The following is a 24140-nucleotide window of genomic DNA, read 5'->3' on the forward strand; positions in this document are numbered from 1 at the left end:
TTTTACTCAGAATATGGAGTAGATGTGGCCAGTATTGATGATCTTCTGAAAAACTTCAAAAAACTTATTGGCTACCATAGTTCCAGAATGGAACATAAACAACTGTTAGGATTAAGTTTTCAACATGGCCTGCAAGGCAGGTGAAATGTGCTGAAAAATTTATTTTAGTATTTCAGGGAATTATTGAATGAAACCTTATTGATACTCGGACTTGTATTGTTTAAATTTACATGACCAAACTAAATTTTAATTGCTTGAATTTGCTGAAAACAAAATAAAGTTATAAACATAAAGAAGAATGATTTAGAATAGTTGTGAAATCAAGATGTTATGTAGTGCATTTTCATATTTACTCACTTAAAAAGTGAGATGGAATAAATGTCAAACTAATTTCAGTAATATCAATTTTATTGGAAAGACACAGCAATGCTGAATTGAATTGAATTTATTGTCACATGTACCGAGGCACAGTGAAAAGCTTTGTCTTGCAAGCAATACAGGCAGATCAGAGAGCTAAGTCACATAGATAAGTAAATAATAGGTAAACAGCAGGTGCAGGCAAATGTTAAGAGTTTGTGAGTCCATTCAGTATCCGAACAACAGTAGGGTAGAAACGTTACAAAACTGGCTGGTGCATGTGCTCAGGCTTCTGTACCTTCTCCCCAATGGTGTAGGTTGTAGAAAAACATTGCCAGGGTGATTGTCCTGGCCGAGTTCACCACACTCTGTAACCGTCTCCGATCTTGCCATACAGACAGAATGCTTTCGATGGCGCACCTATAAAAGTTGGCAAGGATATTCGCTGTCATGCCAAATTTCCTCAGCTGCCTAAGGAAGAAATGACATTGTTGGGCCTTTGTAACCAGTCCACATGAAGAGTCCAGGAAAGCTTGTTGTGAATGATCACTCCCAGGAGCTTGACACTCTCCACTCGGACCACTTCTGTGCTGTTAATGTGTAGGGGGGCATGAGTAACATCCCGTTGAAAGTCAATAATGAGTTCCTTGGTTTTGCCGGCATTGAGAGCTAGGTTGTTCTCAGTGCACCATTTTCCAGGTCTTCCATCTCCTGTCTGTAGTCTGTTTCGTTGCCATCTGCAATTTGTTATCAAAGAATTATACGAAAATTCATTGAGCTTAAATGTTTTACATTAATCACAGCTTAGATACTTTGTTCAGTTTTGATCATGCTACAAAGGCATGTTTTAATTAAAATAGAGAAAACTGGAAAACAGATCCTGCACATACTGATGAAATTTGGAAAGCTTAGAAAATTAATTCTCTAATTCAATATTTTGGATACAGTCAATTTTAAAACATTACATATGATCTCTAAAGCAGAGCAATTATTTGCAAAAACAAGACTCAGTGAAACTGTTAAAACTTAAAAATTACCTGGAAATTTTCTCATCATCTCTGATTTAAAAAGCAAAAGAAAAATTGTGGCTGTAAGAGTTACTCCTTTTTTGAGGAATTTTAGGTGTTCAAGGTTATTTCCTCGAATTCCAGGAGCAGCAATTACTGTTTTATATGCTGTTGCATTGTTTTGGAACTTTGGGGGAAAAAAAAAGCTCAAAGCAACAACACTTTTAAAAGGATAAAGACAGACAAAAGGCAGCGACCACATGGTCAGTGAGGGAGAGAGAGAAAGAAACCTACGCTGCTAACTGACATAGCAGCAAATCTGCACAGTTACTGCCTTCACTGTTTGAGTTCATATATCTCTGGATATCAGAGTGCATCGAGGAAAAATGAATAAACAGCAAAATTCACAGCTAACCTTGGAGGAACCTGTGCGGGAGAGCTCATAGCACAGAAACAGATAAGTGCATAATTTTTTTAACATGCAACCTTAATGTAAGTCTACAGTAGTGAGTAGAGTGGGTTATTTTAGACAGAAAAAGATAGACCAAATCTAAAAGTTGAAGTTTTAAATTGGAGGAAGACTAATTTTGACAGTTTCAGGCAAGAACTTTCAAAAGCTGATTGGGGTAGATGTTTGCAGGTAAAGGGATGGCTGGAAAATGGGAAGCCTTCGGAAATTAGATGACAAGAGTCCAGAGACAGTATATTCCTGTTAGGGTGAAAGGAAAGGCTGGTAGGTGTAGAGAAAGCTGGATGATGAGAGAAATTGAGGGTTTGGTTAAGAAAAAGAAGGAAGCATATGCCAAGTATAGACAGGAGAGATTAAATGAATCCTTACCGGAGTGTAAAGGCAGTAGGAGTATTCAGAGAGAAATCAGGAGGGCAAAAAGGAGTTAAGGAGAATCCAAAGGGATTTTATAAATAAATTAAGGACAAAAGGTTAACGAGGGAGAGAATAGGACCCCTCAAAGATCAGCAAGGTAGCCTATGTGTGGAGCTGCAGGAGATTGGGGATATACTAAACGAGTATTTTGCATCAGTGTTTACTGTGGAGAAGGACATGGAAGATATAGAATGTGGGGAAATAGATGGTGACATCTTGAAAAATGTCCATATTACAGAGGAGGAAGTGCTGGATGTCTTGAAACCTATAAAAATGGATACATCCTTAGGACCTGATCACGTGTATCCTAGATGTCTATGGGAAGCTGGGGAAGTGATTGCTGGGCCTCTTACTGAGATATTTGTATCATTGATATTCACAGGTGAGGTGCCAGAAGACTGGAGTTTGGCTAATGTGCCACAGTTTAAGAAAGGTGGTAAGGACAAGCCAGGGAACTATAGACCAGTGAGCCTGACATTGGTGGGCAAGTTGTTGGAGGGAATCCTGAGGGACAGGATTTACATGTATTTGGAAAGGCAAGGACTGGTTGTAAGTTTGCTTGCTGAGCTGGAAGGTTCAGTATCAGAAGTTTCGTCTCCATACTAGATAACATCATTGGTGAGCCTCTGGTGAAGCACTGGTGTTATGACCCGCTTTCTATTTGTGTGTTTAGGTTTCTTTAGGTTGGTGGTGTCATTTCCAAGTTTTTTTCTGAAAGGGTGGCAAATGGGGTCCAAGTCGATATGTTTATTGATAGAGTTCCGATTGGAATGCCATGCTTCTAGGAATTCTTGTGCACGTCTCTGGCTTGTCCTAAGATGGATGTGTTGTCCAAGTCGAAGTAGTGTCCTTATTCATTTGTATGTAAGGATACTAGTGATGTCTTTTTGTGGCTAGTTGATGTTCATGTATCCTGGTGGCTAATTTTCAGCCTATCTGTCCAATTAAGTGTTTGTTATAGATCTTGCAAGGTATCTTGTAAATGATGTTCGTTTTGCTTGTTGTCTGTATAGAGTCTTTTAAATTCATTAGCTGCTGTTTTAGTGTGTTGGTGGGTTTGTGGACTACCATGGTGCCAAGAGGTCTCACTAGTGTGGCAGTCATTTCTGAGATGCCTTTGATGTAGGAGTGAGTGGCGAGGGTTTCTGGACAAGTTTTGTCTGTTTGTTTGGAACTGTAACAAATACTATGAACAAACACATCAACTTGGACACCATTTACCACCCCCTGAGAAATAGAACAGGAAATGTCATCACCAACCCAAGGAAACTTAAATAGGTAAATAGAAAGCGGGTCATAACGCTAGTGCTTCACTGGAGGCTTACCCATAAGACATAGGAGTGGAAGTAAGGCCATTCGGCCCATCGAGTCCACTCCGCCATTCAATCATGGCTGATGCGCATTTCAGCTCCACTACCCATGATGTTACCTAGTATGGTGACGAAATGTCTGAAAACGAACCTTTCAGCTCAGCAAGCAAACTTACATCCAGAACCTCAACTTGAGCTGCATATCTTCTCAAAAGATGCTGAGGCAAGGACTGATTAGGGGCAGTCAGCGTGGCTTTTTGCGTGGGAAATCTTGCCTCATGAACTTGATTGAGTTTTTCATAGAAGTAATAAAGAGGATTGATGAGGGCAGAATGGTAGATGTGATCTATGTGGACTTCTGGAAGGCGTTTGACAAGGTTCCTCATGGGAGACTGGTTAGCAAGGTCAGATCTCCAGCGATACAAGGAAAACTAGTCATTTGGATACAGAACTGGCTTGAAGTTGAAGACAGAGGGTGGTAGTGGAGGGTTGCTTTCAGTCTGGAGACCTGTTACCAGTGGTGTGCCACAAGGCTTGGTGCTGGGTCCACTACTTTTTGTCATATAAATGTTCACATCCAAACCATATAAATGGTTTGGATGTGAACTTAGGAGGTATGGTTAGTAAGTTTGCAGATGACACCAAAATTGGAGGTGTAGTGGACAGCAAAGAAGGTTATCTCAGAGTATAACAAAAACTTGATCAGATGGACCATTGGGCTGAGGAGTGGCAGATGAAATTTAATTTGGATAAATGCAAGGTGCTGCATTTTGGAAATGCAAATCAGAGTGGGACGTGTACACTTATTGGTAAGATCCTAGGGAGTGTTACTGAACAAAGAGACCTTGGAGTGCAGATTCGTAGTTGCTTGAAAGTAAATTTGAAGATAGGATAGTAAAGAAGGCATATGGTATGCTTTTGTTTGTTGGTCAGAACATTGAGTACAGGAATTGGAAGGTTATGTTGTGGCTGTACAGGACGTTGGTTAGGCCACTTTTGGAATATTGCTGGTTTCCTTCTGGTTTCCTTCCTATCAGAAGGATGTTGTGAAACTTGAAAGGGTTCAAAGATTTACACGGATGTTGCTAGGGTTGGAGGGTTTGAGCTAAAGGGAGAGGCTGAATAGGCTGAGGCTGTTTACCCTGGAGCATCGGAGGCTGAGGGGTGACATTTTAGAGGTTTATAAAATCATGAGGGGCATGGATAAACAAGATCTTTTCCCTGGGGTGGGGAGAGTCCAGAACTAGAGGGCACAGGTTTGCAGTGAGAAGAGAAAGATATAAAAGAGACCTAAGGGACAACTTTTTCCACACAAAGGGTGATGCATGTATGGAATGATCTGCCAGAGGAAGTGGTGGAGGCTGGTACAATTACAGCAGTTAATAGGCATTTGGAGGGTTATGCAAATAAGAAGGGTTTAGAGAGATATGGACCAAGTATTGGCAAATGGGACTAGATTTGTTTAGGATGTCTGTTCAGCATGGACGAGTTGGACTGAAGTGTCTGTTTCCATGCTGTACATCTCTATGACTCTTATGAATCCTATGGGTCTTGCTTCATTCTGATTTTGTAAACCACTCCAGCCGTGTTGACCACCTTCTTTTGATTCAGATGTCTCGTACTTCATTTCTTCTTTAACCTTCATTAAGTACGTCCTAGTTTGACAGAAACCTTGGAAGCAGATTCCAAAGCTGTTGCTTCTCTCCTATCTCCCTTTATGACCTCATATACACTACTTGGGAGGGTAGTTGAGGTAGGAAAACTTTCCAACCTTGAAAAAATACGGGGATGTTGTTGACTTCTGCTGTAAAATGGGGATATTTATTTTATATTCCGATGTGGAAAATTCTATAAATAGCCTGTGGACAGTTGTTAGTAGGCTTGTATGTGGGTAGTAGCCATTTGGGCAAAGGGCCAGAGTTCTGCCAGAATTCTGGAATTTCATTTCAGTACGGTTTCTGCATTTTTTAAAGAATAGGGGAAGAGGGGTGCAAATTGATATGTTTAACACTTACTGCCTCACAGCTGTGGTGCCTCGTGATGATTCCTGAAATAACTGGATTAGTGATTGATTCAATTGACTGACCGCTTCACAGAATTAAACGACAATTCATTCTCCAGTTATGCACCATTGTACTTTTAACCAGGGCATTTAAATAGCAACATACGTTGTTTTAAAACAAAGATATTCAATCTTTTTACTATGATAGGACCTGATGATCTAAAAGAGGCATGCTATATCGTTTCGAAATGTGCATATTATGACTTTGAGAGCTGAAACTGGAAGTCGTTTGAAAAGCAAACCCTCTTTCATTTTTATCAGGATTTCTTTGGCTGACCCGAATAGTATGTGATAAACAAAAATACAGATCACAGCACTTGCAGATTATAGATTTACACTTGTGTTGTTCAACTGCGAACATAAAACAGCTCAGCTTCTGGGCATTTAAAATCAATTTATGTGTTGTTCTTGCTGTGCTAAAATGGCTTACAGATTGTTGCTTTATCCTTTTTAGGTTTAATGATAGTGCAATAGAGGAGTAGTTTGTGGAAAACAAAATTGTGATTAGGGCACTTCATGATTTGCTTCTTATAAAGTATTGCTGGCATAACACAGTTTTGTAGTAATTTAAGTAACAGTGCAATCCTTTCTGAATCGGACGCAAGTTGGACAATGAATGCTTTATATTTTTGCTTATCTGCAGTCTCTGAGATCTCATAATACTGGCAAAAGAAAGCATCTATTTGTGAGAAATTAATATGTAACTTTTTCTAACAAATTTTATGGCATACTATTGAAAAAAATCTTAATGTGTGCTCTAACTAATTAATAGTTATGATTCTTGTCTTGCTTTAAAATTAAGTTACTCCAATTGCAATGCATATATTAATGTTTTGTTAAATGTCTTACTGATTTAATTTTTTTCTGTATTTGCAGAAAACTCCACTGGAAACGTATACATCATTATGGAAGCCAGGCTGGAAGCACTGTTTAAATCTGACAGTGAATATGCTGTTCTTGATAGGTTAGTGTGTGGTAATGTAGATGCGTCTGTAATATATTCAAGGATTTGCCACTTTACTCCAAACAAGCTCTGAAATTGATAGTTTAATATTGTGTTTTATTGTATAGAAAACAGTAACCGGTGGCTCAGTGGTTAGCACTGCTGCCTCACAGCACCAGGGTCCCAGATTTGATTCCAGCCTTGGGCAATTATCTGTGTGGAGTTTGCACATTCTCCCCGTGTCTGCGTGGGTTTCCTCCAGGCGCTCCGGTTTCTTCCCACAAAGATGTGCAGGTTAGGTGAATTGGCCATGCTAAATTGCCCATAATGTCAAAGGGAAATGGGTCTGGGTGGGTTACTCTTCGGAGGGTCGGTGTGGACTGGTTGAGCTAAAGGGCCTGTTTCCACACTGTAGGGAATCTAATCTAATCTAATTGTGAAACAACTGTGATTATCATGTGGTTGCATACAAAAATACTAATTCCAGAAAGCTTTTATGTTTGTTTTCCATTCTCATCTCTACTATCCGCCTTTCATTCACGATAAATTTCATGTTGTCTCTGGCTCTCATAGATTTATGGAAAACATTCAGAGAATGTTCAGAGAAGAGAACTGTTGGAACAGGCTCAAGGAGCTAGATGGTCTACCCCTTTTCCTATGTAAAAACTTTAGAAAGGGTTTGCAAGAGGTTGATCAGGAATGAATGACTTCAGGTAGATGGAGATATTGGGAAAGTTATGACTCCCAATTATCTGGGGAATATAGAAGTTTTAAGAAGTGACCTAATTTAGGTTTTGGCAATGTTATTGGAAACAAAACCCAATATTGTCTTGGAATTATGTTTATAAGGAGAGGTCATAGATTTCAAATCTGTCCATAGATCCATCTAGATGTGATAACTAGGATTTATTTTATTATCTGATCTAGAAAGCTCCTATTATGTTCAAGCTAAGAACATAATTCTATCATCAGTTAAATTATTTTTTTTAAATGAAGGTTCAAGGGTGCTGCTCTCAAAGGCAAGAAATACAGACCATTGTTTGATTATTTCTCAAAGGTAAGATGGTTACTACCAACTGCTCTTACTGTCCGTGGTGAGTATTGAACAACGCACAGTACGTGAACTACCTTTGTCAGTAAAGTTATAGATTGCATATTCAGCATCAGTAGTGGACTATTTCCAAACAAAAAATCACATTTGCCTGACCAAATTACAGCCAAATGAATTAAATGCCATGACCTAAACCACAAGTTGAGAGGAATAATTGACAGTGTACAGATATTAATCATAGGAGTTTTAAAAATTCATTCATGGTGTGTAACTTTTGCTGGCTCGGCCAGGATTCATTGAAAAGGAGATGATGAGCTGCTTTCTTGAACTGCTGAGTTCATGGATGGATAGGTACAACTATCGTGTTGATCAGAAAGAAGTTCCAGGATTTTAACTCACTGTCATTCTTTCAGTGTCACTATCGTTTTAAAGCAGAATGGTGTGTTGCTTGGAGGGGAACCTGCATGCAATGGTAGTTGGTGCATCTACTGTCCTTGTCCTTCTAGGTGGTAGAGGTCATAGGTTTGGAAGCTGTAAAGTAATCTTGTAAATGGTGCACACCTCTGTTATTGTATGTTGGTCATGAATGGAGTGAATGTTGCAAGTGCTGTATGAGTTGGCAATCAAGGAGGCTGCTTTGTCCTAGATGTCATTGGGCTTTTTGAGTGTTGCAGTGCAGCCATCCAGGCAAGTGGAAAGTATTCCATCATGTTCCTGCATTGGAGGAGAAGCTTTTGGGATTCAGAATGTGAGTTACTTGTTGCAGAATTCCTTGGATCTGACCTGCTTTTGTGGTCCAGTTCAATTTCTGATCAATGGTAATCCCCAGGATGTTGACAGTGGAGGATTTGGTGATGATTATATTGTCACTTGTTAGAGATGATCATTGCCACATGTCAGCCCAAAGTTGGATGTTGCTACATCTGGGCATCAACTGCTTCTGTATCTGAAGACCTATCTGTTGTGCTGAGATTTGTCAGACATCTGCAATCATTCCCACTTTTGATCTCTTAATGAAAATGGTCCTAGGACACTACCCTCTGTTATTCTTGCAGTTTTTCTCAGAACTGTGATTTATTTCCGATTATCGCAAACATCTTCCATTATGAAAAGTATGATTCCAACATTGGAAAGATTCACCTGGTTCCCATTGACTGCAGTTTTTATCGGGCTGCTTTATGCCATACTCATTTATGGGATTCACATAGTTCTGTCCATTGATTTTGCTGTCTGCATGCAAGTAGTCCTGATGCAAAATCACTGGGTTTGATACTTCATTTTTTGGTATGTTGGTTTTGCACTTGGCATGTCGTCCTGCTTTCTTCATTGAACCAGAGTTCTTGCACTGGCTTGATGGTGATGGTAATGTGGTGGATATGCTGAATCATTCGTTGCAAATTGTGGTTGAATACACAATTGTGCATGACCCACAGCACCTCATGGACGCATAGTTTTTTGATTTTATCGATATTTTCTGAAGGTATCTCCTTTGGCACATTTGTAATCCTACACAAATATGATGGAGAGTATCCTCATTGTGAATATGGGGCTTCATCTCCACAAGGACTATGTGGGTCAGTTCTGATACAGTCGTGAATGTATCTGAGATAAGAAGATAGATTTATTAGGATGAGGACAAATAGGATTGTACCTTTTTTTTGCTCACTTGGGCATTGGGTGCAACTGCACCATTCTTGTTGATGGAAATTACATTTTGTGCTCTCGCCACCCTCCAATGATGAATGAGGGTAGAGGGTACATTATAAGTAGCATTTAGCGAAAGCTTTCCTTAATTGTGTTTGACCTGCTATTTCAAGATGTCATGAGGTCTGTTGTTAATACTGAGGAATCCAAGACAACTTCCTCCCAACTGCATATGCTGTGCCTCTGATGGGGGTTTGTCTTGCCAGAGAGGCGGCACATACCTCGGCATGACAATAGTGGTGTCTGAAAATTATGGTTTGGTTATTGTGGCTCCTGTAACTCAGGCTGTTGCTTAGCTCCTAGTTTTGGCATGAGTTCCCAGATGATGATAAGGGGGACTTTGCAGGCATAGTAGGGCTGTGTGCTATTGTTATTTCTGATCCCTCAGTCGATATTGGTGGTCTGTCCCATTTCATTGCTTTCTGTTGACTTTATAGATCTTAGACTGAGTGGCTTGCTCAGGAATTTCAGTGGGAATTTAAGTTACTACATTATCAAGGGTTTGGAGTCATGATGGATCACATCAGGTAAGGATGACAGATTTCCTAAGCTAAAGAATCTAGAGAGGTGTCATGAATTTATTTTTGGATGAGAGGATTGCGCTGGAGAGGAGACTCATCAGAATGTTGCCTGGGTAGGAGTGATTCAGCAATGAAGAGAGACTAGATGTGCTGGAGTTGTTTTCCAAAGAGCAGAAAAGAACATAAGAACTAGGAGTAGACCACCTGTCCCTTCGAGCCTGATCCGCCATTCAATATGAACATGACTGATCTTTACGTGGCCTCAGCTCCACTTACTCACCCTCTCACTGTAACCCTCAATTCCTTTATTGTTGGAAAAAAAAATCTATTTAGGTTTAAAAGCTTCTACTGAAGTAGAATCAATTACTTCACTGGGCAGGGAATTCCATAGATTCACAACCCTCTGTATCAAGAAGTTCCTTCTCAATTCAGTCTTAAATCAGCTCCCCCTAATTTTGAGGATATTCCCTCTTGTCTCAGTTTCACCTCCTAGTAGAAACGTCCTCTCTATGTCTATCTTATCAATTCCCTTCATAATTTCATATGCTTCTATAAGTCTTCCCCCCCACCCCCAACTCATTCTTCTAAATTCCAAAGAATGTAATCCCAGCCTACTCAGTCTCTCCTCATAACCCAACCCCCTCAACTCCGGAATCAACCCAGTAAGCTGCCTCTGCACCCCCTGTAGTGCCAGTACAAGCTTTCTCAAGTAAAGAGACCAAAACTGCAAGCAGTACTCCAGGTGTGACTTCACCAGCAACCGATACAGCTGCAACATAACCTTCCTGCTTTTAAACTCAATCCATTCAGCAATGAAGGGCAAAATTCTGTTTGCCTTCTTAATTACTTGTTGTACCTGCAGACCAACCTTCTGTGATTCATGCATAATGGCACCAAGGTCCCTCTGCACAGCAGCATGCTACAATTTTTTACCATTCAAGTAATAGTCCTTCTTTCTGTTACTTCTACCAAAATGGATGACTTCGCATTTATTAACATTGTATTCCAACTGCCAAGACCTTTGCCCACTCACTTAAAGTATCTCTGTTCCTCTGCAAAGTTTCACAATCGTCTGCACACTTTGCTCTGCCACTCATCTAGTGTTATCTACAAACTTTGACATATTACAAGTGGTCTGTTGCCAAATCACCTGTATAAATTGTGAATAATCGTGGTCTCAATACTGATCCTGAGGCACACCGCAAGTCACTGATTGCTGACCAGAAAAGCACTCATTTATCCCCACTCTTTGCTTCCTGTTAGTCAACCAATCCTCTCTCCATGCTAATACTTTATCCATAATGCCATTCATCTTTATCTTATGTAGCAGCCTCCTGTATGGCACTTTGTTGACGGCCTTTTGGAAACCTAGGTACACCACATCTACTGGGTCCCTGTTGTCCACTTTGTTCATAATGTCTTCATAGAATTCCAAAGTTAAAAATCACACAACACCAGGTTATAGTCCAACAGGTTTAATTGGAAGCACACTAGCTTTCGGAGCGATGCTCCTTCATCAGGTGATAGTGGAGGGCTCGATCGTAACACAGAATTTATAGCAAAAATTTGCAGTGTGATGTAACTGAAATTATAAATTAAACATTGAAAAGTTGATTGTCTGTTAGGCCTTTTATCTGTTAGAATACAGTGATAGTTTCACTTTCATTTGTAAATCACAAAACCTTTGTTTTAAAACGTTGCATTCTCGGGTTAGCTGTTAACAATGGTGATAGCTAGACAATATGTTGAAGGTGTTGGCCCCCTGTGTTCTCTGTCTATGCCATGATTTTTACAGATTACATTACAACAAGTCCACACCGACCCGCCGAAGCACAACCCACCCATACCCCTACATTTACCCCTTACCTAACACTACGGGCAATTTAGCATGGCCAATTCACCTGACCTGCACATCTTTGTGATGTGGGAGGAAACCGGAGCACCCGGAGGAAACCCATGCAGACACGGGGAGAACGTGCAAACTCCACACAGTCAGTCGCCTGAGCCGGGAATTGAACCCGGGTCTCTGGCGCTGTGAGGCAGCAGTGCTAACCACTGTGCCACCGTGCCGCCCACCATGATGTTTAGATGTAAAACTTCGTTATCTCACCTTTTAGATTAGAATCAATCTAAACATCATGGCAAAGACAGAGAACACAGGGTGCTAACACCTTCAAAATATTGTCTAGCTATCACCATTGTTAACAGCTAACCCGAGAATGCAACTTTTAAAAAAAAAAGGCTTTGTGATTTACACATGAAAGAAGTGAAACTATCACTGTATTCTAACAGATAAATGGCTTAACAGACAATCAATTTTCAATGTATAATTTCAGTTGCATCACACTGTAAATTTTTGCTATAAATTCTATGTTAGGATTGAGCCCTCCACTATCACCTGATGAAGGAGCATCGCTCCGAAAGCTAGTGTGCTTCCAATTAAACCTGTTGGACTATAACCTGGCGTTGTGCGATTTTTAACTTAGAATTCCAAAAGATCAGTTAAACATGACCTGCCCTTCATGAACCCATGCTGCGTCTGCCCAAGAGGACAATTTCTATCTACAGGGGAACCTCGATTATACGAACGGGATGGACACTATTTCGTTCGGATAATCGATTAAATGCCTTTCCTCTGTGGCTTGAAGTTTTTAAAGTCTGTTCCCCGTTCAGGAGACTGCAGCAGCACACCGCACACGAGACCCTGCCCCAAACACCACCCCTGCCGCCGCCTGCCCCACAAACACCTTATAACAATGCCTGCTGCCTCCCCCAGCACAAAACACACGAGCCCCTGCCCCCAGAATCCTGTCCAACACCGCACCCCCGCCTGCCCTCACCTCGAGGACCCCATCAAACCCCGCCCCTTGCCCCCCAACCCCGTCCAACCGTGCCCTAACCCCATCCAATCCCACCTCCTACCCCAACCCGTCCAACACCGACCTCTGCGCCCCCAACCCAGTCCAACACTGCCCTCCGCTCCCTCCTCCAACCCAGTCCAGCACTGCTCTCTGCCCACCCCACTATGTGGGCTTCTATTCACCCCACAACCCCTCTCCAGGGCAGCCGGACTGTACGCCAACAACAAGGCTGTTGCTGTTGGAGCTGCCTTTTTGGGGTAAGTCTCCAAACAATGCGTGCACATAACTTTTTACTGCAACTTTTGACAGCTTCCACTTTTGCCCTGTACAGGACAATGTTCGAGAGATTATCTGGGGAAGGGGGAGTGGTGGGGGTTAGGGTACACGCCTCTGTAGAACTCCAGGGAAAGTGTGGGGGGAGAGAGAGAGAGGGCAGGAGGTCAGTCATTTGATTTGACGCGATCACTGCTGGAAACACATCTTTGATGTAATGTTTCTATCGGGACTTTGAGATCTCCTTCAGATAATCCGATTTTTGGATAATTGATATTCAGATAATCGAGGTTCCTCTGTAGATGCCTTGCTATTCCTTCCCTGATAATAGACTCAAGCATCTTCTCCACTACAGAAGTTCCCTATCTTTTGTGTACCACCCTTTTTCAACAGTGGCATCACATTTGCTGTTTTCCAATCTGTTGGAACTGCCCCAGAGTCCAGTGAATTTTCAAAAAGTACCGCAAGTGCACGATATTTCTCCCACCATCTCTTTTAGTACCCTGAGATGTATTCCATCAAGGCCAGGAGGCTTGTCTATCCTTAGCTTCATTATCTTGTCCAACACTACCTCCTCCGTAATAATGATTGTTCCCAGGTCCTCATCTACCTTCGTCTCTTTGTTAATTACTGGCATGTTATTTGTGTCCTCCACTTTCAGTACCTTGGCCATTTCATCATATCCCATGACTAAATGGGATGAGCACTTGAAATGCCATACCATTGAACGCTATGGGTCAAATGCTGGAAAATAGGATTAGAACAGATTGATGTTTGATGACCAAGAGGCCAAATGGCCCTGTTCCATTCTGTAAAAACTCTGCCTCAGGGATATGTCACTAGATTGTTTCAGTGATGAAGAATTTCAAAACGGTCCTCCCATCACTTTGGGGGCATGTTGACATAATGGTCACGTCACTCAACTCGCAATGCAGAGGCCCTGACCAATGTTCTGGGGGCATATGTTTGAATCCCACATGGTGAAATTTGAATTCCATTAAAAGCTAGTCTAATGGCGATCATGTAACCACTGGTGACCATCATTAAAAACTCACTGGCTCACTGATGCATATTAGGGAAGGAAATTTGCCATCCTTACCCAATCTGGACTATCTGTGACTCACAGAAAAAGGAATAGGAGAAGGCTATTCAGCTCTTCAGATCTCCTTCACTATTCAATATCATTGTGACTGAGCACACCTGCAGTCATGTAGTTGACTTTTAACTGCCAAAATGCTGGTCTGGCCAGTGAATGGCCGCATCTCATGAATGAGTATGAAGAAAGTCATGAAGATGCACATTTATCACTAAAATTAGAATGGAATTAGAATAACTTATGTGGTGTCAACTTGTTGATGTATAGTGTGATCCTCCATAAATCAAATTATGCACAGATTCTTGGACATTGACTTTTGCATGTAGTTCTTGTTTAGTACTGTGTTCATTCAACAACTCAAAGGATCAATCTCCAAATTGCTAAATGTATCTGTTAATTTTTTTTAGATATGTTTCCTACAAATATAATTGAACTTCATAACTGATACAGAATTACAACAAACTTGTTATTGGACGAGGAATGTGCGAGTTGATCAAAAGGTCCACATAATCAATGTAAAAGCACACACTAATAGAAATGTAATGCGATGTGTACACATCACTATTATACTTTATTTACAGCATAAATCACTTAAATATTAATATAACTTGGACTTAAATGAAGCTTAGTGGCAGACAGTCTTCTCACTCACCACCTCCACTGAGTAATAAGACATTGTATAGATCGCGATAATACAGTAAACTTCCAGACTTTGAGGTTTCTAACTTTTGCTGGTTTAGCAAGGGTGTGAGTTCATAAGGTGCTAGTTAAGTTAACGTTTGTACATTTATATGTAATTTTAGTAAAATTGTAAAGGCAAGTTTTTCTGTGTGTATAAAAAACAAAATTGCTGGAAAATTTCAGCAGGTCTGGCTGCATCTGTGGAGGAAGAGCAGAGTTAATTTGCCTGTTAATTTGCTTTTCAAGTCCAAACTCAGTACAGAATAAATTGTTAGTCAACGAATGCTAAACTCATACCGGCTATTAGAAACCAAACAACAAATGAAAATAATTAACATAATTAATTGTAAAGTTGTTTTTGCTGTATTTTGCAAAATTTAATGACTGTGAGCTGCCTTAATTATCTGTAATCATAATTTTATTGCAAAGAGAATTGGTTAATTTTATACTTTATGAATTCTATACAGAATATATAGATGATCTCAGTAATAATGCTGTCTTTCAGTGCAAAGAAACCGGAGCCTTCACTGTTCTTGTGGACAACTATGTTAAAGAGGAAGAGGGTACAGGTGTTGTACATCAGGCACCATACTTTGGTGCAGTAAGTACAATTTTCTTCATTAAAATGAGATGGTTAGTTAGGAATAATTGTACTGCTCTTGTTTATGGTACAGTTCTTCTTCCTTACCATCTCTATCAGGGTATACCACGCTAAAATATGCATGGAAATGCATCGTTTGTGTTCACATGATCAATTGTCCTTAGCTGGGGAGGTGAAGACATTTATGTTGCTTTTTCTAAGTGGCACAGATCTACATATGCTCTTTCCAATTCCACCGTGCCATTTGTTATTGGCAGCAGCAGGATTTGACATCTTTTCCAATCATGAATGTTGATAAAGTATTGGCACTGGAATGTAAATGTAATATTTATGACTAATATGGCATTTATGTGGTTTTGTCAGCTTGTGCTTTTCCATTTGCATGCTTATCTAGTTGAGTTCCTGTTGGCATTTTAAGTTGAGTTACATGTTGAATCTTGGTGTTGATGTCAGGGTATCTAAATATGGAGCCCTGAATTTATGGAATTTTGGAAAGATAACATTGACAGATAAAATAAAATCTCCACCACATTTTTATTTCTTTGTAATTGTTTTGAATTATGTCATTGAAAATACCTGACATTTGGTTCTTGAGTATGAAATGTCATGCCTTTGGATTTTTAAAATATCAACTTTTAAAATTTTGGATAGATTACTTAATGGTCCTGTTTTATTTTTAAGACTGGTGTAAATCTATATGTACTTCAGCTATTGTGAATTGTGCATCCTTTTGTGTTCTTGGGATATATAATGTTGATATTTCAGTGAAATTCACACCAACATGAATGATTAATTGGGGAAGATTGACCTTAAAGATGGGGTGTTTTCTTTTGAGTTGGAATAGAGTTATTTTTCTTGTTTCTGCACTTGAAATAGGCCTTAACAATGATGGGATCTAGTGGAAATAAAATTACTTCCACATTTATTTAGAACAGTTTTTCAGATGTCCAAATTGCGATCACTTTTGAATAACAAGTTACTATAATCATTGGTTTTCAGTTGTTTCCTTGACAATTGTATTGAATGTTTGATGTTGTAGGATACAGTGCATAACTTTTGATTCTGCTGTAACCTGCACTGTTAATCATTGAGTATTGAACTTGAGTGAGAAAGGTTAATGGGGAGCAAAGAGGTAAGGAGTATGTGTGGAGTTTGTACATTCTCCCTGTGTCTGTGTAAGTTTCCTCCACGTCCTCCTGTTTCCTGCCGCATTACAAAGATGTGCAAGTTGGGTGGATTGGCCATACTAAATTGCCCATAACACGAAGGGATATGCAGATTAGGTGGATTAGACCTGAGAAATGTGGGGTTACAGGGATAGGATGAGGGGAGTGGGTCTGGGTGGAATTCTGTTCAGAGGGTCAGTGTGGACTTGATGGGCCAAATAGCCTGCTTCTGCACTGTAGGGATTGTATGATTCTCTGACCCGATGGAGAAGAGCAAGTCCATGAAATGAAGTGTGGCTGTTAGAATATCTTATGGACTGTGAAATAGCCTTCAAATTGCTGAAGGATAACAGAGCAAAGAATAAATAGCAATTTGGTGTCAAAATAGATTTTAAAATGAACACAGGGATGAAGCAGGAGTCTACTTAGGGTGAAGTAAGGCTGGAGACTGATTTTTAAATGAAGACTAGATCTTTTTACAGCTAAAAATAAAAAAATGCTGGAGGTACTCAGCAGTTCAGGCTGCATCTATGGGGAGAAACAGTTTTAAAGTGTCAGGCTCATGGTCCTTTTTCAGAACTGAAAGCTTCATATGTGAATTTTACTCATTCAGTGAGACAAGTATTGAAGTGGAACTTGGCAATGTAGCAACTGTTTTTGTTTGGGCCATGGAACATGTGCTTTGGTTCTCAATAAGTTTGGAGTTTGTGAGCACTAATTGAGACCAGGAAAAATATTCATTGATGTAGTAGAAGGAGAGGTAGGCGTTGCTTCTCTGGTGGGTAAAAGAGTGGACTTCTGAATGGGCTCGATGTAGAGTTTGAAACTCAGCTTGGGTTAAGCAAATGTCAGTGGTTTGCGTCTCTTGAATTGATGTGAGAGTGCAATTTGAGGATTTGAATGTTGATCCATTGGTTGCATGGTTATTAAGACTGCTGCACTTTTGAAAACCCTAGGCATACAGATGGAGGATGGCTCTCTGCTGGTGAATGAGACAAAAAATTGCAAATGCAGGAATCCAAGGCAGCTGGAAGAACAGAGCAAGCCAGGCATCATCAGGTGGTGGTGACGTCGACGTTTTGGCTGTAAGAAAGGTGCTGAAGAAGGGCTACTCCTGAAACTTTGACTTCTTCTTCTTCTGATGCTGCCTGGCTTGCTGTGTTCTTTTAGCCTCCCATTTGTCTACCTATGCTGGTGAATCACAGCACCAGCCACTAGCTTGAGGGGACAAAAGAGACTCTGGGATGGACCATCCAGAAAACAGATTCTGCCTAAAAATAATATGTCAATTGAATAGGTAAAGCTAGTATGAAATAGCTACTAAAAGAAGAGACAACCAGGATGAATAGCAACCAACGGTTATTAATGAATTTTTTGTTTCATTTTCTGTTTAGAGCAGAATAGTTTCACTGTTACGATGGATGTATGGATAATGTACCTGTTGTCTAAATCTTTTTAATTTTGGCAGTATTTAATAAAATATGTGAATTTTCCAAGAAAACAATGTAAGAATGGCTTTTGGTAAATTGCTCATCATGTAGAAATACGTGCATTTTTGACAATTTTGAATATGATTTGAACTTTACCTGTAAAAACTGCAACAGGTTGTTTTCACATTTCATGGAATACAAAGTTAAAATTGATTTTGATGTATTACCTGAATTTATTGTTTTAACCATGATTAAAAATTCTCTTTTAAGGTTAACCTCAAAGTGTATAAGACCTTTTGCTTTAGTTTTCCAAACATGATGTTTTTAGGTTATTTTTTCCTGTTGTAGTGCAATGGCCTCGATTTTCCAGTAGCCAGTCATTATTCTAGCATGGATGGGATTCAACATGGGACCAACATTCCCTCTAAGCTAGAGAATGTGCACAGCTGCTCCAAGGTTCTGCGCACAGGTCAAGGAAGCTTGTACAATCAGGAAGAAAATTCAAGGGGACACTATTGGGGACCCTGCGGACTCCAAATGAATTGCCTTGAAATTGAAGATTCCACTGGGCAATTCCTGTATGTCTGGAACCCTCCGAAAGTCCCCATTTAAATGTGAGAACTCGGAAGATTCCAATGAAATGTAACAGTTATTCAGGAAATGTGAGACTGTTAAAAACATAGACTAACTCCTGAGTAGCTATTGAACTGACACTCTCCTGGTGCCCTAACCTCACACTTATGTCCTCAACATTTGAGAACAAAGTGGCTGTCTGTGATGCTGGACCTTTGATAGCTGGTGTCAGTGATTTCAGATCTTTTTGTTTCAGATTATAGCAGCTGACTGCTGTGCAGAGTTTGCAAGACATTTCTGGATTATGAAAGAACTGTCAGAACAGAAGTATGACTTCACATTTTTGGAGAAGCCATGATGCATATATCCTCTCAGAAATGCAGCACAGTCTAATTTTGTTATGAAAAAGACAAGCGTGTCAATCTGTGTGAAATGTCCCACTTTGGAAAATCTGTCCCCATATATTTTTGGCCTTTCTTCATAGAAAAACCGGTGGATATAGTAGGATAGACTTGGACTTTAAAAATATAAACATTTTAAAAAATATTACACCTTCAAACAGTTTTGTCCAACCTAACTGCCAATCCTGAAAAATGTGCCTTTTCCTAGTACTACTGTTGGGGTGAATGTTGCGATAGATGCTTCGCCACAAAGGATTTTCTGAAATCTGATTATTTTTAGGATTTTTCCAAGCACTGATCCTTCAACTGTAGGCATTTCTTATTGCATTCCAGATGTAAAGGGAAAATAGTTTTTCAGAGAAGTAAAGTTGGTTATTTACTCTGCCAAAACAATGCTGTCTGTATTCTTGAGTACACTAGTTTTGTCATTTTGCTTTTCCTCCAAAATCCATGTCTCATGAGGCTTCATTCAATTTGGTCCTGTAGGATGATTTCCGCGTGTGTGTGGATTATGGCATAATCCAGAAAGATTCAACACCCGTGTGTCCAGTGGATGCATCTGGCTGTTTCACAGCTGAAGTGAAGGACTTTGCTGGATTGTATGTTAAGGTTAGTGGATGGTTGTTATATGTTGCAGTTTTGGAAGAATGATTTAAATAGATAAGGGGGATGTAACATTTTTATAGTATTGCTGTTTAGCTGTGTAAAAGTGATACATTACTGTGCAAAGATTTGTAGTTAATTACCGTAAACCAAAATGTTCTAATTTGCAAGTTCTGAAATTGTTTGTTTTCACTTCATTTAATTCAATATGTACAAATTTGTTAAAATAATTAGTTTTTAAAACTAGTATTGCTTTTTTTCTATTCAAGTTTATGGTCAAGAAATTTGGATATTTATTGTTGGAAAAAAATCTTTTACATTCTGACATTTGACATAAAATAGTGAAAATCGGTTTTTGCAGTTGTCTGAAGTCTGATGTTATCCTTTTAGGATGCAGACAAGCATATCCTTAAATACCTGAAAGATAAGGGTCGAGTGGTACACAGTGGGACTTACAAGCACAATTATCCATTTTGTTGGAGGTAAGTGCTGTAGGAAATGAAAGTTGTCTTCATAAGTGTCATTAGAAAGTGATTTAGAATTTTGCATGCCAGCAGTTATATTAAAAAAAGAGGTCTAAGATTTCTTTGATTACATACGTTGATCAACACAAAAAAATGGTTTGCTAGGTTTTCAAGAAAAACCTAACTTCTTAAGGACCCGATGTAGTCTCTTTTTCATCTGTACTGGTATGGGAGAAATGAGTTTTTTGCTCATGGGGTACTGGCATTATTACTGGTGAACCAAGTGTCCTTTCATGTCATATAACTAGGACTGTGACAAGGCCTTTAAACCAAATTGCTCGAGCTTGTAGTTGGGAGTGGAGACTAAGAAATTTAAAAGAAAAAGACCATAGTGCAGCGTAATTGTGACACAAGTATGACAGAAAGGGACAGAACATGCAAACATAAAAGGATACCAGTTAAAGAGAAATATCTTTAAACTAATAGGGGTGGATTTGAAGCAATTTTTCCTTTAAGCTGCGAATGTGTGCAGCTGCTGCAAGGTTCCACTTACAGCAATTGAGGTAATACAGAAGGTTAATTAGGGGAAGGCTGTTAATGCGGTGTATGTAGACTTCCAAAAGATGTTTCATATGGTGCCAGACAATAGATTTATGATGAAAGTGATATGGAATGAAAGGGACAGTAGCAACTTGGATGCAAAATTGGCGAAGGGATAGGAAAAAGAGAGGAATAGTTAATGGATATTTTTAGGGCTGGAGGAACTTTTTTTATTGTCAGGTTTCTACTGGAGTCAGTATTGGGATCCTTGCTTATCCTGATATGAATAAATGCATCTTGGTGAGCAGGAGACACTTTCAAAATTTGTAGATGACACAACTTGGGAGGATTGTAAACTGAGGAGAATAGTGTAGACCTTCAAAGGGTCATTAATATATTCGTGGGATAGGTAGATATTTGGCAGATCAAGTTCACTGTGGATATGTGTGAGAAACAGTGTACAACAAAGAGTACTATTGTAAATCATGTAGAAGCAGAAAAAACCTGGGTGTTTATCTACGTAAGTCATTTAAAATGACTTTAATGATTAGAGAGGGATGGTAATAAAGCATACAATATCCTTGGCTTCATAAAGAACAAAGAACAGCGCAGGCATAGGCTCTTTGTGGCCCTCCAAGTATGCGCCGATCCATATCCTCTATCTAAATCTGCCATCTATTTTCTAAGAATCTGTATTCCTTTGCACCCTGCCCATTCATGTATCTGTCTAGATACATCTGAAATGATGCTATCATTCCAGCCCCAACCACCTCCACTGGCAACACATTCCAGGCACCCACCACCCTCTGCGTAAAGAACTTGCCATGTATATCTCCCCTAAACTTTTCCCCTCTCACTTTGAACTAGTGACCCCTAGTCACTAGTCCTTCACTCTGGGGAAGAATTTTCTTGCTCTCCATCTTGTCTGTACCTCTCCTGATTTTGTAGGCCTCTATCAGGTCCACCCTCAACCACCCTCTTTCCAATGAGAAAAATCCGAATTTATTCAACTTCTTTTCATAGCTAGCACCCTTCATGCCAGGCAACATACTGGTGAGCCTCCTCTGCACCCGTTCCAAAGCATCCGCATCCTTTTTGTAATGTGGCAACCAAAACTGTATTCAGTATTCTAAATGTGGCCGCACCAAAATCTTGTGTATTTGTAACATGACCTGTCAACTCTGGTACTCAATACCCCATCGGATGACGAAAAGCATGCCATATGCTTACTTGACAACTCTACTGGCCACGTTGCCACCTTTAGGGAACAATGGACCTGAACACCCAGATCTCTCTGTACATCAATTTTCCCGGGTACTTTTCCATTTACTGTATAGTTGGCTGTGAAATTGCATCTTCCAAAATACATCACCTTGCATTTGTCTGGATTGAACTCCATCTGCCATTTCTCTGCCCAACTCTCCAATCTATCTATATTCTGCTGTACTGTCTGACGATCCCCTTCACTATCTGCTACTCCACCAATCTTAGTGTCATCTGCAACTCCACCAATCTTAGTGTCGCCTGCAAACTTGCTAATGAGGCAACCTACACCTTCCTCCAAATCATTTATGTATATCACAAACAACAGTGGGCCCAGCATGGATTCCTGTGAGACACCACTGGCCACAGGTCTCCATTTTGAGAAGCTCCCTTCCACTACTACTTTCTGTCTCCTGTTGCCCAACCAGCTCTCTATCCATCTAGCTTGAACACCCTGGACCCCATGCAACTTCACCTTCTTCATCAGCCTACCATGGGGAACCTTATCAAACGCCTTACTAAAATCCATATATATGACATCCCTTCCCTCGTCCCTAATTAGGGGTCATAGAGTATGAGAGCAGTGAGGTTATGATGAAATTATATAAGAGAATGGTTAGATGTTTCTGGAGGATTGTATACAGTTCTGGGCAACATGCTATGGAAAGGATAGCAAATGCACTGGAGAGAGGGCAGAAGAGGTTGATGAGAATAGTTCCAGGAATAAGATATGCAGTTATGAAGGGAGACTGGAGAAGTTCAGACTGTTTACCTTGGAGAAGGGAAGACATGAGAAAAATGGTAGTTTTTAAAATCATAAGGGGTCTGGGCAGATTTGTAGGGAGAAACTGTATCTACTTGTAAATGGATTAGGAACCAGAAGACACAGTTTTAAACACTTTTACATATGAAGCAAATGCAACGCGAGAAAAACTTTTTCTCAGAGTAGCTAGGGTATGAAATGTACTTCCTGGAAGTATGCTGAAGATTAATTCAATTCAGGTATTTAAGAAGGTACTGGATAATTATTTAAGTACTAACAGTGTGCAGAATTATGGGAAAAAGGCAGGAAAATTGTACAGTTTTAAAATACTCAAAGACCCAGTGCAGACATGGTGGGCCTTTATTATTAATAGCCTTTATTCTGCACCACACCAATTCTGTGCCCCTTTGTGAGGAAAATGCATCAAAGTGAAACCTTGGGCCATGTGTGCAAGTGGATGAGCTTTGACAAGTTTAAACTTGTTCACTTTGTTTCTCTTTGCGCAAATATTGACAGACTTTTTGACTATCTCCACATTTTGTTTTTCACAAGTTTGACATTTTGACTGATGGGAGATTGTTATTGAAAGTTTTGTTTGTTCCATTCCAATTCTGTAAGTGTACCAAGAATTCTTTTAATATGTCATTTAAGTATTTGTTTCTGGTTTTTATTTAATATTGGCAAGCAGTTCCTTTGTTTTTTCACCAACATTTTTAACTTTTAATGCGATATGAGAAGTGACATTATGTAAGCTCGAATGGGATTGCTCTGGAAGCTCTTGAAAATAACTTTTTATATTGCTTCAGAGATGAATTGAGCAAGTGCCTTACATTGATGGTTTGTTCTTCAGTTATTTAAAAAAACTGAATGCACAAAAACCTAAAATGGAAAAAAAATTGAATGGGAGACTTGGGGTGGAGAAATTTCATTTTACATTTTAGCATACTTTTCTAGTCTTCACCTTGTATTCTGAAATATAGAACTCATGAGCAAATGATTCTCATATACTGAAAGAAATGGAAGGGAAATTTGAAAAAATTGAACCATAAACTACTTTTACTCATAAGTTTGCCAGTAGATTTTCATGATAAATTGTAATAACTGAATTTCAGTGACATTTGATTAAATTGATTGTTAAGTAGTATTGACTCGAGCATCATTTCATCTCAGAATCACTTGAATAGATGTGTTTTGGTCAAGGCTAACATTGCATATACTTCATCTAAACTTTGTCATTTTTGCTTTACCAATTCTTGTATATTTTAGACAAATGACTGACTTTTTAATAGAATTATCTCCAGCCTCCAATGCTGTTTTCACTAATGATGACATTGGCTTTTCACTTCTCTCATACAGTGCTACAGAAGAGTGAATAAACTAAAAATAGCACCAAATTTTATGAAGTGATGCAGTCCATGTCTTTCACCTTGAAATTACTGCTTTTGGTGCTCTCCTCTTCTCAATGTGAAACATCTTCACAATTTATATGCAGCAAAGATATATCTCAAAGAGGAAGAAAAATTCTAGGAAGGGGCTAAACTGGCATGGTTGACCAAGGAAGTTGATCAAGGATCATATCAAATTAAA

General features: G+C 39.5%; 1 protein-coding gene across 4 annotated transcripts in view; it reads left to right on the forward strand.

Moving 5' to 3' along the window:
- iars1 (isoleucyl-tRNA synthetase 1) overlaps nt 1–24140 on the forward strand; it is a 186242-nt gene that overhangs the window by 44341 nt on the left and 117761 nt on the right. For all 4 annotated transcript variants that reach the window (XM_043707895.2, XM_043707896.2, XM_043707897.2 and 1 more), the window contains 5 exons: nt 6496–6583; nt 7559–7619; nt 15255–15350; nt 19407–19529; nt 19914–20005. In XM_043707895.2, coding sequence (XP_043563830.2) covers nt 6496–6583; nt 7559–7619; nt 15255–15350; nt 19407–19529; nt 19914–20005 — 460 coding nt within the window. The remainder of the gene's footprint in view (nt 1–6495; nt 6584–7558; nt 7620–15254; nt 15351–19406; nt 19530–19913; nt 20006–24140) is intronic.

This window comes from Chiloscyllium plagiosum, unplaced genomic scaffold, assembly GCF_037043375.1.
Source record: "Chiloscyllium plagiosum isolate Xiang-an unplaced genomic scaffold, Cpla_swu_hap1 HiC_scaffold_14, whole genome shotgun sequence".
In the NCBI taxonomy this organism is placed as follows: Eukaryota; Metazoa; Chordata; class Chondrichthyes; order Orectolobiformes; family Hemiscylliidae; genus Chiloscyllium; species Chiloscyllium plagiosum.